Source organism: Eutrigla gurnardus (genome assembly GCF_963514095.1).
Source record: "Eutrigla gurnardus genome assembly, chromosome: 20".
Taxonomy (NCBI): domain Eukaryota; kingdom Metazoa; phylum Chordata; class Actinopteri; order Perciformes; family Triglidae; genus Eutrigla; species Eutrigla gurnardus.
Window position 1 is genome coordinate 15,549,176 of NC_139931.1, and position 17,799 is coordinate 15,566,974.

General features: G+C 44.2%; 3 protein-coding genes across 8 annotated transcripts in view; all 3 read right to left on the minus strand.

Annotated features, from left to right (window-relative positions):
• The window catches only part of smurf2 (SMAD specific E3 ubiquitin protein ligase 2), a 45,201-nt gene extending 36,083 nt beyond the window's left edge, over positions 1 to 9,118 (minus strand). Inside the window, exon 1 of one of the 2 annotated variants that reach the window (XM_084036756.1) lies at positions 8,693 to 9,118. In XM_084036756.1, coding sequence (XP_083892882.1) covers positions 8,693 to 8,744 — 52 coding nt within the window. In that variant the 5' untranslated portion in view covers positions 8,745 to 9,118. The remainder of the gene's footprint in view (positions 1 to 8,692) is intronic. The other variant, XM_084036757.1, reaches the window with a different exon arrangement.
• A 2,294-nt stretch (positions 9,119 to 11,412) lies between these two features.
• kpna2 (karyopherin alpha 2 (RAG cohort 1, importin alpha 1)) lies at positions 11,413 to 14,547 on the minus strand. Its single transcript, XM_084036682.1, has 11 exons — positions 14,528 to 14,547; positions 14,178 to 14,295; positions 13,946 to 14,086; positions 13,642 to 13,733; positions 13,282 to 13,550; positions 13,095 to 13,189; positions 12,691 to 12,954; positions 12,350 to 12,583; positions 12,069 to 12,251; positions 11,791 to 11,940; positions 11,413 to 11,687 (listed from the first exon to the last, which is right to left on the minus strand). The coding sequence occupies exons 2-11, from the start codon at positions 14,232 to 14,234 to the stop codon at positions 11,598 to 11,600; spliced, it is 1,575 nt and encodes a 524-aa protein (XP_083892808.1). The 5' UTR covers positions 14,235 to 14,295; positions 14,528 to 14,547; the 3' UTR covers positions 11,413 to 11,597.
• Positions 14,548 to 15,270: 723 nt separating this feature from the next.
• Positions 15,271 to 17,799, minus strand: part of bptf (bromodomain PHD finger transcription factor) — a 23,446-nt gene continuing 20,917 nt past the window's right edge. For 4 of the 5 annotated variants that reach the window (XM_084036796.1, XM_084036793.1, XM_084036795.1 and 1 more), the window contains 3 exons: positions 17,767 to 17,799; positions 17,447 to 17,633; positions 15,271 to 16,156 (listed from right to left, as the gene is read on the minus strand). The exon at positions 17,767 to 17,799 is cut by the window's right edge and continues 52 nt beyond it. In XM_084036796.1, the coding sequence (XP_083892922.1) occupies positions 16,117 to 16,156; positions 17,447 to 17,633; positions 17,767 to 17,799 (260 nt within the window). In that variant the 3' untranslated portion in view covers positions 15,271 to 16,116. Of the gene's footprint in view, positions 17,037 to 17,446; positions 17,634 to 17,766 lie in introns of all 5 variants that reach the window. The other variant, XM_084036794.1, reaches the window with a different exon arrangement.

Consider the following 17,799-nt stretch of genomic DNA (forward strand, 5'->3'; position numbering starts at 1 on the left):
GAGGATTAAATACTAAATGTATCTCGTACCAGCTTCTTCTATTTTAAAATAGCTGATAAGCCATCCATCCATGATTACAAACTTTTGTTTATTTGACTGTTGGTCAAACAAAACTGGACATCTGAAGACGTCATCTTGGGCTCTGGGTAAACCCACGTTTAAAATGTTATAAGAATAAGTAGATTAATCTTTGATGGAAATAATATATACCTTAAACATAATAACTTTCAAACCTGAAAGAAATCATGTTACTGGTTTCACCAAATGAACCGTCACCACAGTAAACTCCTGTGGGAAACAATATTGTTAAACCAAGATTGCTTTCGAACCAAACCAGTGTTTGAACACAGACACAAAGATGCAAATCCACCAACTATGGTTAAAAAAAAGCAATCTTCCTCTGCAAAACCTGTTTGACTACATGGGGAAACACACCACACACATTCACAGTGAAAGGAAAGTGGCTGGCATCACGCTAACTGTGAGAACATTTCATCCATCTCACGTCACCTTTTCCCTCCGTGATACACTCCACAGTAATTGCATAATAGAGGAGTCCACCCCGGCTATTTTGGGCTCAAAAATAGTGGGAAACCATGCCATAATGGCAATTTTTAGTGGCATTCCTGTTCCTCCTGCATAGTACATCACCCTCTCTTTCCACTCCGTGTGATACAACGTTCCTACCGGAGAGTCATCCAGGCGAGTTAAGTCTTCCACAGTACCTCCAGCGCTGCAGCTAAGTGAGAAGTCCAAACAGTGAGCGAATCAGAGCGCGGCGCAGCATTGGGCTTCTGCAAGCTTGCACTACTGCTGGCCGGGACCCGAGTTGTTTTCCGCAGCTCTCCGAGCTTCTTGGCTGCTTTGCCCTCTCTGATGTAATGGAGGAGAGTGGAGTGGAGGCCTGGGCCGAGCTGCAGAGGAGAGGTTGGATCGTACCAACCTGTTTAACAGAAGCCGAGGACCACCACACTGCTGCGTTTAAATGCCAGAAATGCCGCTCTGCGTCTCCACTTGGTTTTTCCCCTCCCAAACCTGGGGAGTTTTAGTTTCTAGGAACGATTTCACAACTTCATCTGGGAGCAGTGTTACATCATTACCACCCAGTCATATTTTTCCTTTTATATGGTGGTGCTTGCCAATGAATGTGTTGGACTGAGAGGACCCTCAGACTTTTAAGAATCAAGATAGTAATCCTGTCGTAACCGTAGCTAAAAGCACAGACATGTTCTACTATGTCTTGAGAATAGTAAATTAAATTGACGACTTCGAGTGACTTAAAATCCACATAAAAGTGTGTAATCCAAAGATATGTGACAAATGATCACATATGAGCTGGAATCAGAGAATCTCACTTTTATGGTTTGAAAAACAATGTACTGATTATCAAAAGAATTGCAGATTATTAAAGTTCTTGACTGGCGTCCGGGTATACACAAGACGTACATCCTCCCTTGATCAAAAACCATGACCAAATGCAACTGCTTGCAGGTGCACACTATAAACGGCTTTCACCATGTGCTTCAGTCATGTTTAAATTAGATGACACGTGTCTGCGGGACATGCGTCATCGTGTCTCGTCATCGTGTCTGACCCAAATTTAGCCAAGCTCTGATGAAATCATCTCTCTGGGCGCGGGTTGTCAAAATAAAAGGCATATTTTAAGACTTCTGCTGAGGTTGTTTCGAACATGGGGATTAGACAAATCTTATCAAACCTTTGGTATTCCCCAAATGTCGTATCGACATGTAAAAGCTTTAAAAAGTGAAAGTGTGGAGCTTAAACAGCTTTCGGATTGAGTAAAACGTGTTGATGTGTGGAGAATGCTACGTGTGACCACCACAAGCCTGAGCTCAGTTCTCTCTAATGTAACCAAAGCCAAAACAATTATTTCATTCAGGCGGGGGAAAACCAAGGTAACATAAAAATGCACTAGCCTTAAGCCCTGGACAGTTAATGACTACATCATTTTGCTAAGCCTATAATAATAAGCTGTGCAGGAGTAAATATTAGGCTACATCTCTGAACATTCCCAACATGACTGTCTACAGCTTCTGGAGCATCTGCCCGGGAGCTGAATCAACAGGCATTCGGCACTCCCACTTTTGCATTGAAGGTTAGTGTGATAATGAACATCCTGCGAATCAAACCGCAGATCTTACCAACCAGACAGTTCCACATCAGAGACAATGGATAAGGACTACCTATGAGGGCTCTGCACATATTTAGGATTCTTCTAGTGCAAGAGTGCGAGGGAGCAGAGAGCACAGTGTTGAAATATCACGTTAGCTTCTCTGTGCACGTTTTTTTTTTTTTTTACACCTCACAGGAATCCTGCGGTGTATTTGTCCAACTTCGGCTGAGGTGCCACTGGTAAGGTGATCCGGTGTGAATATAAACATCTCTCTTCTGATCCCGTCTCCTAAGAGGACTGAAGGGGCTCAAACGTCAGGCCCGAGGCACGGACAGACGCCTTCAGTCAGCTGTTGGCGTCTTGCGGCATTTGCGCCAACTCCCCACCCTCCAGCCGGTAACACTGGAGACTTGAGAGACCCCCCCCCAAGCCCCCCCATCTGCTCGAGGTTAGTCAGAGTTAATCGTATCAACCCGTGTCCATCTAGGTTTAAAGCGGAGCCTGCATGTTGAAGAATTATTCTCAGGTTATGCTCCTTCATCAGACAGCTGGGCTTGCATGTGTGGATATTTATCAGAGTGAACTTGCGATCTCACCTGGGCACACTGCTGAGAGATGATAATAATCGCAGACATCCCTACACACAAACGAAGAGGGGAACAAGTTTAATGTTGAAGCTTGAATCCCAGATCAAAAGTGGAACAGTATAGGAGAGTTCCTGCAGACTGCTCCACCTTGACATCCCAGAGTACTGCAACATTGCCCAGTATGACAATAAAAGGAGATTGCTCTGTCGCACCAGCATTGGGTGTGATGGTGGACCACCGCATGTTTCTCTCTTACCTACGCAAAAACTTAGAGATGTGGTGAGACAGAAGATTGCATGCATCACCTCTGCAGCATGAACTTTCCCAATAAACACATGATGGCAGAGGGCTGCTCCATTTCTTTCAGGAACCAAAAGTTCTTCAGGTTTAGGAGCGTTCTCCCTTTTGATATGCTCTCCCTTGCCACGCTTCGTCAGATCCGTGTCAACAAGGCGCCACCATAAAAAATAAACAAATCGAGGTTCAGATCAACTGTGTAGACCGAGTGTAACCGAGCTCTTCCATGCACATCATGTGATAAAAGCTGCAAAAACTGACATGCAACAAGGCCTGAAACGACAATGACCCAAAAACTACCATTGTCACAGACGCTGAGGACATTTAGCGGACTGTATGCGACTCCATCTGGAGCCACAACAGGCTTCATGCCACTGTCTCACATATGCAGTGTAGACATTATCACATGAATTTATGCTTTCTTCATTTTAGGCCTACAGTCTGAATGAACTCGACTGTCAACGCGATTCATTAATGATCCTCGCAAGTCACTTTTTCCACAGTGACAGACAATAATACCACAAGGCTGTCCTAATCAGTAACACAAGCCAGACTGAATAACGTGTATATTCCTCTTCAATAAAGATGGTCTGCAGAAAACTCAGGGCGTCTAATGTCAAACGGGGTGGATATGGACATGCATGCAGCCGTCTCTGATTAAAAAACTACCCTCAAGTGGAGTTTATAACTTCAAAGTGAGCACTAGTTTAGGAAATAGGCAAGAAATAGAGGGTCTGGGATGGGATTGGGGGGGAGGGGGGCACCGTGGACTACAGCCAGGCAGGAATGATAGGAGAAGAGTCCGTCACACTCGCTGCTAATCCAGTTTTGACCCATTAACCACCACAGCAGGCCTTTGAAGAAGGTCTTTCCCCAAACCACCCAGGAGGATTAACACTTCTCCAAGGCCAAAGACTACAGGGCGACAGGAGGCCAGTGCAAGCATGCCATGTGGTGTCGGGATCCTGAACTGAGATGTAAAGTGATATGACTCATCCTGACTCAATGCACCAGCCTAATTTAAATTCTTCATGAACTGTAATCGTCCATGGCTTCCAGCATACGGACTACAAAAACACTAAAATGCAAAAAAAACAAAGAAAAGAGGAACGTTCAGGTACACTTTCACAGTTTTAACCAAGTACATTTACTCAAATACTACTGTACCTCTGTACAACTTTGATGCTACCTTCTAACCGCTACATTTCAGAGGGAAATATTACACTTTTTACTTTACATTTTCTTTATAATGCGTATATGAAATACAATGCATTGTCCAAAAGAACAGAATTAGAATTATAGAAATGTATAGATTACCTCTATTGAATTTTACAAGTCACTGCTTCAATAATAATACGATATCTTAATATAGAATATTGTAAGACCTACATAGCCCATTTGGCTTTTAATTGTATTCAAGGACATTTTCTTTTTTATACACATATTTTTACTGAACAAGATTTTGAATGCAGGACTTTTACTTGTAACAGATCCTGTATAAATACCCTCTGTGTACAAGGAGCCCTGGGTGGGAATCACTGCTGTAGGACAGTCTAAACAGAGAGCATGGTAGGTCATCTGTACGTTCAGGCTCCAAATGAAACAGGATGTGTGTGGATACAAGAAAATATTATCTGTTGTCACTGTTACAAAGCAGCCACTCTGACATGCTGATACTCTCCTCAGCAGGAAGAGTCCATCTCCAACAAAACCACACGGGAAACACTCGCTAATCAAACTCACGGTGCGCTGTTATAATGCAGTGACAGGACAGAGCTGTAAACCACGCAGTGATACAACGAGACGCCTAATGTCCTGCTGAGAAATAGCAATCCTTCACTTCATTATTAACCACAAAAGGGCTTTCTGGACTGTTCTGCTCCCCCACCTGTCAAGGGTGACGTTTGGACAAGTGTTTGGGTCTGGGGAGCACTTCCTCTCTAAGAAGCTGCCCACTCTCTCTCCCCCTGCTACATCTGGTCTCCTCTGGACCATCACTGGCGGCGGTTGAGGGCAGAGCAACCGCAGAAGGCTTTATCCTCCTTGAAGAGCAGCTAAACCAACAGGAAAGCCAAACCCCAGCCAGTCAATTAATTGATGGAACAATTTAAAATTATGGGAGGCTCTCAGCAGGGGGAAGGAAAATGTTTACAAATGATGTGCAATAATTGCTCGTTACACTGGCCCTTTGATTCCTCCAGCCCGTCCCCACCCGCTTGTTTCTTTTCTCTGGCCTTTTGCCTCCATTGTATTTGTTTTCTTTCACATCTTGTTAAGGCAAAACGTGAAAATGTTTGCTCAGAATGCACATCCACGATGGACCACCAGAGCCAACAGTTCACCACATGCAGCTAATCACTGTGTATTTACTATGTATCCTGTCTGAGCGCTCAGATGAATCCCAAATCACTTCCATGCAACCACTCAGTAAAATGGCTCTGACTGAGACCACATAAATGTACCGAGAGCCGGCTCAGACCACATTAAAACGAGCTTGATCATCAGGTCCTGTGCCTCCACGGCCCCATCTGTACTGGTTTCTTCATATCCCGACATCCAAAAGACCCCCATCTGTAGACTACAGTGAGACCAAGCTGCATTGAAAGAGAGAGGACTCGCACTAAGAAAAGAGGAGAGACCCCAGCCTTTCACTCCACGCCACACAGTGGGCCAGTGTGAGACCCCAGGGCCTTTGTTGAGTCTTCAAAATAAGTCTGTTTCATTCTAAAGCAGCATCTGCGTCCATTCAACTGCCAGTTATCTCACCAGGGAAATGAAAAGGGACAATTTGCAACTATGTGTTCAAAGATAATAGCGCAGGCCGTCCTATTTGGAGAATCAGCACAGCGTCGTCAAATCCTGTTAATTTGCAACGGCAGCTGATTAACTGAAAAGGCAGAGAACGACCCACACAGAGAGCGCATCAGACAGAAAAAGAATCAGTGAGAGCGGAGGAAGCTCGGTTAGTATGGGTGGGAGTGAAATGTGCTTTGGACCTGGGTCTGAGGGGGGACGGGGCTCACAGTCGGAAAGAACAGGAGTGACTCAGAGAGGAAGAGGTGGGAATGCGAATGGAGAATTTTAGGGAATCCCACTGAGATAGCTCTCTTCGCTGGTCTGCGCCGCGCCAAAGAATTCAGATGAGCAAACCATATGCTTAACAAGTCACATGTAAACTCCCAGCTAAGACAAAAACGGGGCAATAAACGTCCCGAATCTGAATCAGAGCAGAAATGTACTCTGTTGTACCTCTGGGCAGAAAATGTATTGAAAACAGTAAAACAGAGCGGCGATGCCTCTCGCTAAATTTTAGGAGGCTGATTTCACGTCGATGTGGTAGACAGCTTGTGACTCCCGGATCGAATGGAGGAATGCGTTCCCTATTCTGCCGAGTCTCAATCATATTAGTGGGAACTCTGTGACTTGGCATCGAGACGAGTGTCATCAAACGCAAGGTTGCGCGGAAAGCAGTGCAAATTACATCACGCGCCATGTCTGCACATCGGAATTTAAGAATGATCAGACAAAGCAACGAGCCGTGCCGCAGTGATGTAATTTATGACCCGGTGGATCATGCGTGTTATGCCATTAGCCATGTTTGTACGTCACGCAATTTAGAAGTGATCAGCTGCAAAGTGTAATGGAAACATGTCCCGTGTTGTCAAGGGGCAATTCTCACCCCAAGTGTTAGTTTTAGCAGCTTGCTTTGCCATATTTTTCCAGTTTAATAGCTGGCAAACATCTGCAACATCTGGTTCAAATGGACAGGGGGGGTTCTCAGCAAGGAGAGACGCCTAAAGCACAAACAGCTACAGGCCTGTTTAAATGCAGCAAGTCATCATTCACAACCTGCCTGGAAACAAATATGTCTGCAGCTATGTGTCAAAAAAATCAACTTCAGATGACAACATGCAGCTACAATGTCGCAATGACACTCTCTGGGCCCATTACTCCCAACACAGCGGTCTAATCAACCTAGTATACACAGCTGTGCAGTGCTAAACAAAGAAATGCATAATGACAGTGCGCAGGGAAGCCTCTCCGCTAAAAGTGAGCACTTGTGCCGCCAGACGGCTGCCGTCCTATAGCACTTCCTGTCCCACACAGGCTCTCCAAGCTGGAGAGGAACAGAAAGGGAACGCATATGAGCTCAGCTATGGGACAGAGCACACCATGTGGACGGCAATATTACATAATTCACAAAGAAATATGCCCTGAGGAGTGATTGGTAGTGGTACTGGAAAAAAAAAATTCCACTCAAAGCTATGCAGACTGAGAAGAAGAAAAAAAGTGACGATACTGTTCTTGAAGAGGGATGGAGTTCAGTCTGGAGGGGTGTGTCTCGCCGCTGGGCTTCACGAGGTGAAGCGGTCTGCGAGGTCCTGCTCTCGCCGTTTGTCACAGCGTGGACTCACATTCTCAGCATTCCACCACGAGACCACCACGGTCCCTCAAGCTGCAGCGACAAACCTGCTAACACAGTCTACATCTCCACTAGAAAGTTGTGCATTGTATACTGTACATATGCCTGTATATCATGTGTATTACTCTATAGGTTGTTTTAGAAGTTTCTCTTCTCGTTCTGTGTTGAACTGAATGACTTCAGACAACTAGAAAATGTGCTTTGCCATCATTCCGATCGCTCCTTGTCGTCTGCACTCATTCCCATCGGAAACAACACCAGCTTAAATATTTACTCTGGCCATCCCTGATGGGAAACGCCATCGCGTAATGCGATTCAGGTCAGACCCTGGACGTACATCAGAAAAGGCAGCTGTGGGCCTCTTCTCCCAGTCAAAACAGTGTGTGCTCCTGTAAACCGTCTCTGCTGTTTGTGTTGAAAAGGAACAAACCAAACAGCTGAAGGGGGGGGTTGAAGAAGAGTGGATCATGCTGTAAAAGTGACCTGCTCATTGGTTTGAGGCTGAGCTCAGAGTAGAACTGCTTCATAGAAAGGATGCAGGAATACAACTGTGACCTGTTTTGACCACAATGACAATCAGAGGAGGCAGCTGCCCGTCCGTCTGCCTGTCCGCAGGCAGTTATGGGACACTGTCCGCTGCTCGGTGGCAGTTGCAGACTTGTGACCTGTAGAGCTGCCCGTCATCTCAACAGAGGCTCGTCTGGCTCGTCTGGCACAGAGACTTGATTATAGCAAGCTGGCAGGCTGTCTGGCTAGGCTAACGTCGGCTAGCCAACTTTGAGTGAGCCCAGTCTGTCAGTAACAGTGTGATAGTCGGGCAACACTCTTACATTGCAGACTCGTACATCTACAGGTTAAATAAACACACATCAGCCCCACACGTCGGCCACCCCAGTGCCGGAGCAGCCCCACTTAGAGCCACGGTACTCCGGGACCCGTGTTATGGCTGCTGCTGGTTACTGGCGACAACCACAGGGTTCAGACTATTTCCAAGAACAACAATATCCACATCCAGCCATGTCTGACGGTCCGCTAAGCCTGTTTTTATATGTGAGCTAACAATGTAAAAACCGGCAATATTTCAAATGCACTGTAGCCGTTAACAAACCCGTGGAAATCACGGGAGAACGACCCGGCGGTAAGCCAACTCCACGGCCCATGGGAGCTGTTCCCCGTCCAGCAAATACACAGAGCCCTTCTAGCTAGTGTGCGGGGTAATATAGTTGGGGATTTAAAAGCGTTGCTAGCTACCTGTTAATCGCAGCTTCACGGGGCCGTTCCGCCGGACTCCTTGGTTAGACATCTCCTCTCGCTCCCAGCCTTCACTGCACGTTATAAAAATGTGTGTCGTTATAAGTGTAAAAAAATAAATAAAAAATTGAACAAGGTTTATCAACCTCTCCGCCAGTTTTTAGACAATAATGGAGTCAAGGCATTGTGGCCCGGATGTGAACTGAACTGCCATAGCGATCGCTCACAAATGCTAAAAAAACATTTTTTTTTTAATTAAAAAGAAAAGAAAGAAAATATCGCTGCAAAGTGCGTTGACTAGAAATGTCTGTTGTTAAAGGAGCTGGTGAGGAGACGCGGCGCTGTTCGTCTTCACATCTTCGGTTCAGTCTCCACCTCGCTGCTGGGACCGAGACCTCCTCTGCGCTCGTCGGGAGTTGAACTGCCGAGCCCTCCGCCGTGTGGATCCGCTTCAGGAGGCTGCCGGGACAGCAGACCGCTGACGACAACGCACCCTGGGGTGTGTGTGTGGAGGGAGGGAGGGGGGAGGGAAGGGGGGGCATTTCTCTCACATGTGGCGCCTCGCTGTGAGTCACACACGGGTCCCGCTTATAACTCTGATGGTACAAGTATAAACAGCTACCTGTGTTTATGTATGACATTACTTTTTACAGCAGGGTTGCCACAATCTTTTGTCTTAAATCTTGCATAAATAAATGATACAAATACAATTAACAAATGGCAACGTTGCATGTATTTTATTACAAATACTTAACAATTAGGCTGTATTTCCAGGTTTACAGGTACATATCATGATAATAAGCTAGACAGCATTTTCAAGCATTTTGTGACAATATTCATGATTATTTTAGTGTTTTAAAAGGAAATAATCACTATCAGTGATACAATCTTATATCGTGCCATCCCTAGTGTGGCACCCTTTTGACTACAATAACATAACCTGCCATTTGTCACAGTAGAGAGCTCTTTATTTATTTATTTTTTTTGAAAGTGAGAAATACATGCTATTATGCCAATAATGATACCTTCCATCTAAACAATGTCAACTGTTAAAGAGAAAAACATAAAGTCAAACTATTCTTTAAACATTTTTGTACAACAGTCCTGTAATGCATTCACTAGTATAAACTGTGGATGTAATCAATGAGGTGGCCAGCTGAGAAGGGGTTATACAGGATCAAATCCAAGATGGCACCTGCTGGTTCACATCTGTTTATTTAGTAGTTTTGAACCAGATTGTGGTGCGAATGAGCTCCAGTAAGGTGCCTAGACTCAGGAAGGTCAGCACACAAATGGACCAGCACATTACGGCCAATCCTGGAGCATCAGGTCATAGAAACTCTGGCAAGGGGGCAGCAATGTAAGGAAAAAGTGCAGAGTGCCTCTTATTTCCATCAACCCTGTGTATAAAAATATGGATATAGCATGTGACATCACATGATTGAATCGCTGTCACAGATAAATGTCAAGACGTGTCATAGATATGCTATACTGTAAATGCGCCATTAGTTATTTTTTGTGAATATCCATAGACCAAATGAACACAGTGAATAATACCCAGGGGGCAAAGCAAAAAAAACGACACGGAGCGTTGTAAAAGGTTTGACACCAGAAATGATATCGAGGAACTTCAAGGATTAAAACCTGGGTGGACAACCCGGTCAACTAGTTGCTGGAAAGCTACAGGGGGCCAAAACCCCTTTCTTGGGTCATTTTGCTGGCGAAATGATGTAAATGCAAATATTTAGGTACTACAATGGCATAAATAGTCATACAACTATACAATTTGGCAGAGAGTATCTTGACACATAGAGGGAGGCATGAAAAAAAGATTCTGGGGTTTGTTGCAACTCGATTTTAAGATATCACCCTCAACATCCCAAAAAAGACACAAAAAAAAGTACTGTTCGCCTGACAAATTCTCATGAAAATTATTATTTTTCAGCACTTTATGGAGAATATCTATGCCTAACATGTATATAGAAAATTTCCTTAATTCATAAGCTTCCATTTGAGTCCAAGATAGCCTTTCTACTAGCTACTGGAAAGCTACAGGCTGTCTCCAAACAATGCAACACCTATTGTGAAAAACTACATGTTAACTGGCATGATCAGAAACCATTCTATTTCTGGTCTCCCCAAAGTGAACAGATAGATAGAGAAGACCATTGGCCACAGCAAGTGGGGCTTTTGAGATAGAAAGGCTATCTTGGACTCAAATGGAAGCTTATGAATTAAGGAAATTTTCTATATACATGTTAGGCATAGATATTCTCCATAAAGTGCTGAAAAATAATAATTTTCATGAGAATTTGTCAGGCGAACAGTACTTTTTTTTTGTCTTTTTTGGGATGTTGAGGGTGATATCTTAAAATGGAGTTGCAACAAACCCCAGAATCTTTTTTTCATGCCTCCCCCTATGTGTCAAGATACTCTCTGCCAAATGTTATAGTTGTATGACTATTTATGCGATTGTAGTACCTAAATATTTGCATTTACATCATTTCGCCAGCAAAATGACCCAAGAAAGGGGTTTTGGCCCCCCTGTAGCTTTCCAGCAGCTAGTTGACCGGGTTGTCCACCCAGGTTTTAATCCTTGAAGTTCCTAGATATCATTTCTGGTGTCAAACCTTTTACAACGCTCCGTGTCCGTTTTTCAAAAAACTGGGATTTTGCCCCCTGGGTATAAACTGGATATATACAAACATCAAAACACCACACATGATCCCACAACTTTATTTACAGTCATGTTTTATTTTTACATATTAAAACAGTATGTACACTACATACAAAAGAACTTCACAATAACATGAACAAAAGACAGACGGTAACGATGAGAAGACAGTAAAGAGGAGTAGAGGTTGAGTAGACAGTAAAGATGGGTAGAGGTTGAGTAGAGAGTCATTTAGAAATTGAAAGTGCTCTGGTTTTCATTGATCTGGAAAGCATATCCGTCACCAGTTGCTTCTGGGACTACAGACTGTACCTCCTCATCCTGTCAAAAGAAAATCAGAAATATATATAAAAAACATTAAGACCACTCAGGGGCATGAAACCTCTAGTTTAAAAATCAGTTCAAACACTTTTATGCGACTTACCTCATCAGAGAAGTATTTCTCAATCAGATTGAGTGATGCTTTGTAGATCATCTCATTCTCGTGAGACTGCAGAGCCTCAATCTTGTCCAGTCCGCCGCATTCTTCAACCATTAGACTCAACTTGTCCGACTCCCCAATTTTATCTCCGGCCTGGTAGAAAACACATCAGCAAAAGAATTTCACAGCCATCTCATCACCTCCAATGATGCATATCAGATTAATCAGAGCCGGCAAAAGTGATAACGCACAAATCCATTTCTCCATGAACATGCACTCACCATGAAGATATTGGTGATGGCATCCAAGATGACGAGGACAGTTTTGCTGTCCTTAGAAGAGAGTAGATCCAGAAGTGGCTCGAGCACATTGGCCTGAACGAGGTATACCAGCTGCTCAACAGTGCCCCCACTGGTGAAGTTTGTTACAGCCCACACAGCCTCCTTCTGAGTTTTGTAGTCACCCTGCATAGAAAAGAGAAGGACATATTAAACCACATTGACAAGACCTGAACAATGAGAAAAGATTTGTGGGCATCTGTGTTGTAGAGCAGAAACCGTACCCGCACAAGTGTGTCGACCAAGTACGGAATGAGGCCTGCATCGATGACCTCCTGGATTTGGCCGTCCTTCCCTGCTGTGATGTTTGACAGAGTCCAGGCTGACTCCTTCTGAATGTTGGCTTTTTTGTGAGACAGCAACCGGGAGAACATGGCCAGGACCCCGGCATTCAGCACCGCTTGAGTCTGCTCATCTGTACCGGTCACAATATTGCCGATGGCACGCAGCGCTGGGGTCTGAGGGAAGGGTGGAAGGGGTTATTTACAATCTGAGGACATCAGCTTTACAAAAAGATCCAACAGTTACAGTTCTGATGTAATAACAATAAAAAGATTATACATACAACAACAGTGAGGTCTTCAAAGCCAAGCAGCTTCACCAGGCGGGGAATCAAGCCGGTCTGGACAATAACCTCAATGCGGTCATTGGCGCCGTCCGTCAGGTATGAAACAGCCCAACACGCATCGGCCAACACCTCCAGGTCGTCATGGTGCAGTAGACGAATCAGAGCAGGTAGGAGCTGTTGGATCGTACCCATAGGGGGGGAGGGGTTCTTGTTGCGGCAGAGGTTAGACACTGTCCATGTAATATTTTTCAGGTAGCCAATCTGCAGAGAAATACAGTATAAGAGAAGGGCAGGGTTAGTTTGGTACAAAGCAGCCTTTTGGTTGAGTAAGAGCACTCCCTAGTGGGTAAAAATAAGAAATTTGAATTTATACACAAAAAACAAAGAAAGAAGAAGCTTACGTTCAATGAAGAGAGGTCAGGGACAGCCAGCAGACTGAGCAAAGGGGCCACAGCTCCATGCTTGATGACCCGGTCTCTAAGAGCTGACCCATCGCCTAAAAAAAACAAACAAAAAGATAAATACACAACATTACTTCCAACCAGACAGGCATGAGAGCTAAAACATATAAATCATTCTGCTACTTACCAGCAATGTTTCCAAGGGCCCAGACTGCTTGCTCGCTGATGTGCTGATGGGGGGACGTGACCAGGCCAATGAAGGCAGGAATGGCCCCGCCCTCAACAACTGCAGCAGTCTGGTCACATGTCCCAGAGGCGATGTTGGTCAGAGCCCAGGATGCCTCAAACTGGATCGGAGGACAGTCCACCAGCCCCAGGAAGGAGACGAACTTGGGGATGAGGCCAGCAGCGATCATCTGGTTGATGGGAGGATTCTTGTCACGGGACAGGAGCTTCCTGCAGTCAGGACAGCACAGTAGAATTAGTGAGTTGCCATGGCAATAAGTAGACGTGCAGATTGACATCTGTAAAACGGGGGCATTCTGACCTTGCAGCCTGTGTGGCCTGGAGCTGGGACTCGACACCACCACCACTGTTCAGTCCCCTGAGAATCTCTTCAACTGTCCACGGTCTGGCAGCCTGCATAGTCACACAACAGCAATTATTTTATAGTGCATTAATGTGGAGAGAGCTGAATAGTCATTTGTACAAGTAGTCATTCCTTTTACATTAAAAACATTTAATTTGTGCGACGCCAGATTGAGCAAGGACTAAACATTTCCTGGATTTAAATAAGATTAAAATGTAAAAAAAAAAAAAAAGAAAAGAAAAGAAAAAGAAAGGCGGCATACCTGGCAGTTCTGGGTTCTTTCCTGGAGAGGAGAAGTGGCCTCGTCAGGAAACGCGGCCACATTTCTCCTTTTGAACATCTGATCATCTTTCTTCGCCTTGCGGAGCTCCACGTTCACCTCCACTCTCCTGCGTCGAAGTTCCTGCGTTCATTTCAAACGACGTCACATTAATAAAAAAAACTGCAACTCGTGGACAGCGATGCTAATACGCTAACTTAATGCGAGTACTCACATTGGCGTCTTTGCCTTTGTTCTTGAACTGGTTGAGACGTTCAACGCTCTCAGACATTTTCCCAAGCGACAAGGAGACGTAGCAACGGTGAGAAATACGTTTTTAAGTGGAGTTATTCCTGCAAACACAATTGAAGAAAAGTTAGCCGGTGCGAATTTGAACTGCCTACCGCGAGCTGAATGTCAAACCGTCGGTTTGACATTTAAAACAGGCCGACTGACAGCTCGCTGGTGTCGGGCGTATCGTTAGCACGTCACAACACAACACAACAGTGGATAAAATGTATTTTTTTCGAATACAAAAGTACATTTCGTTAAATAAAACGGCGAAAGTAGTTGACACGCGCTTACCTGATCCTCAAAGAGTTGTACTACACAAAAAGTGCCGCACAGACCTTTAAATTCCCGCAACAAAGCCTCCTGATTGGGCCGTTCGAGCAGAAGCATTCGGCCGCCGCCGTTCATTGGCCCATTTAAAAGAAATCACCGCGCAAGCAGGAAATGTCGTCACCGCGCCCTACTATCGCGATATTTCCTTGCTCGTGGATAACCTGCTTAAAAATCTGACTCTGGGTCGGTTTTCTTTGATATCTCTAGTTATTTCCATTGAACGCTTAGGAGGGATAAACTGTTCCTGGATCGGTACATTCCGTACAGAGTGACACGAATTCCTATAAACCGCGTCGTGTTTCAAATCTTCCGTGAAACAAAAGTCCCGAGTTAAAGAGAAGAAGACATGTCTCTGTCGTGGCCATTTTGTCAAACTTATATGAGCAAATACCTTTATCTCTCTGAATACAGGGTTGTATCTGTATCAGCTCATACTAAACCATCTTTCAACTTCCTTTGGGGATAGAGAAATGTCATACTGTCGACCATATCAGACGTTTTTCAATTAACATGCAGGATAAGATAATATGCATGACAGACTTAAGACTTAGCAAACCCAACTCTTTGCCAGCTCTTTATCCGTTATTCTAATTAACTTAATATATCATTCGGTCCCTGCTTTATAATGCGATTCCTAAGCACAAACACAGACGTCAACACTCCCACACACCACATGTCAGTCTGCCACAAACACACGAGGAAGATATCAGTCTTTTTGTTTTTATTAAGTTCCATATACATCAATATTTCTTCAGATGTAATACAAAAAAAAGAAAAGAAAAAGAAATCAAGTCAAAATCTGACAGTTTTTTTAAAGGTTTTTTTTTTACAAACAGGGCAGGAGCCTTCAAATACGTTGTTTCATCCTTCTCGATCAGTCACTACTGCAGAGCTGTTTACGATAGCTTATTACTGTCCTTTCAGTAGGTCAACCAAGCAGTCTACTGATGTCCAGATATTCAGTACAACTCTTTCATGCCACTTCAGACTAAACAATACGTGGAAACGGGAGAGGAAAACAAAACAAAAAAAAAAACCTTGTTCCACTGTGACATCCCAATTTAGACACAAAACTCATGACACGTTAGGCTCAGTAAAACTCAGCCGTTGTACATCAGTATTGAATTTCCTATTTCTCATTGGACACGATGACCACAAGGGTGGTCTGAGGAGGGGTTTTAACAAGAAAGAAAAACAAAAGAAAAACACTGAGATAAAAAAAATAAAAAAACGAAACAAAAATAAACATGGAAATATGAGAGCTCCTTAAAGAGTCTTTTCTCCGAGGTAAACTTTCTTCTGAAATGCCTCAGTTGCTCACGGTCCTCAGTACAGTCCCACTGATGAAGGCAGGTCCAAAAAGGTCCCTTAGAGCTGCGAGTGGGCAGCTCTGACTGAACAGCTCTGTGAAAGCAGCAGTGCTGGTTGCACCGACGGTCACCAGGAGCGGATCCCAAACACAGGATGAGGCAGAGTCCGTCACAGAGTTACTGTTCAGAAAAGCCATATTCTTGGCAAGTGCATTTTGTTTGAGCAATGTGCGATGCTCTCTAAGAGGCTGACGAACACTGTAGCTTGTTGTTATGGGACCTACAGGATGCGGAGAGAGGGGGGGAGGGGGGGAAAGTTGAGAGCCCTTCGCATTTTTGTTCATGGTGGCGACATCTCGACAGACAGACACAAGAGGACGCAAAGGGGTCGGCGGAGGATCCTGCAGCCATGTTGGTGTCATTTACCCGGGAATGCCTTGGTGACTGAAGGAAACCTTCCGCGACTACAAACTGAGGTTACTTTGTGAAGCGAGGAACAGGGCGAGCTCACGACTCCTCACTCTTTGTGGGACATTTTAGTTTCATAAAATACCATCTAAAAATGATTTGTTTCATAATTATTTAAAACATTCAATCACAGAGTTAGACATATCTTACAACCACTGTACATGATAAAAATATGTACAATCAAGACAGCCACCTTCACAACCAGCTCAACGGGGGATGTAACATACAAAACTTCTCATAAATATCTCTAGATAATAAAAATATGCAGCTTTATATATTTTTTGTTATATCTGGCAACATTATCTAATCCAACTCAGATGCATAACAGAAAATAAATACAAGTCAGGGAACTCGAATGCATTTAAAATCCCATCCTAGCTAGTGTGATGTGCTGTTCAAACAAAAGGCCAGATTCAGGGAGATGGTGAGAAGAAAGCGTGTCCCTCGATTACATGATAAACGCAGGTCAACATGGCTGCCATGAGGATTAAACTGAATATTATAACCAACAGTGTTAGTGGCATATACATGAAAGCACATTTGGTGTTTGTGTGCGTTTTGTGTGTGAGATTTTTTTTTGTTGTGTATTTTTGTTTCTGGAAATAGAAAGTCTCCGTGTCATTATTACAAGAGACCCCCCCAGCATCCAGTCCAGACTCCAGCTAGACTGGCCCACTTAAGAATCTGACAATCTGTAAGAAAGAAAGAAAATGGGATGGCATAAATCAAAAAGGCATGCAGCAAAAAGGTGAACAGACACGAATGCGAGAATGACACACGATACAGATGTAACACGGCGCTAAGTGTTGTTAAGACATCGTGTCTTAATGCTGTTTCCAGCTGGTTTTAGTGCAGCCAAGCAACAGTAAGAGTTTAAAGCCTAGTCTACAAGTAAAGCACATTCTACTGCAAAATGACACCTACTACACATGCCCGTGGTATAAACAAAGTTCAAAACAGGAAATGATAGGTATAAATGCATAAATCAGGAAAAGACATGACAGCCGGTGAGTCACAGCTTCACGTAAACATGAGCATGGAAAAGGGAGAGAGAAAGTGGGGAACCTCTGACGTCCACGGCAGGAGGAGCACCTGACCTTACCTGCTCGCTTTGAAACCTTTCAGCTTCTGTACAAAGAAGGCTTCAAGCACCTCGGCACATTGAAAGAAGGGGGTGTCGTTGGGGTTGTAATAGCGACAGTTGTCGAAGATTTTGGTCACGTCGGCCACAAACTCCGTGAGCTTGTGGTAGTGTCGCTTCTGCAGGCGGGTTTCCATCGTGGAAAAGTCTACAAGGGATGGAGAAACGTGTGATTTCTCTGCACGCAACATGGCAGACATTACAAAATATCATGAAATAAACAGCACGGAGAGCATCTTTTTTTTTTATCCGGATCAAGTGTGTCAGACGGTTGTTCTCACCCATTGGCTCCTTGATTACGCGATAATAATCCG

Bases quoted from the DNA above. Each gene is read 5' to 3' on its own strand.
- kpna2 (XM_084036682.1), bottom strand. From the start codon at position 14,234: ATGTCTGAGAGCGTTGAACGTCTCAACCAGTTCAAGAACAAAGGCAAA. The intron at 14,087-14,177 runs GTGAGTACTCGC...AAATGAACGCAG, and splicing joins ACAAAGGCAAAGACGCCAAT to GAACTTCGACGCAGGAGAGT. The intron at 13,734-13,945 runs GTATGCCGCCTT...GTGACTATGCAG, and splicing joins AAAGAACCCAGAACTGCCAG to GCTGCCAGACCGTGGACAGT.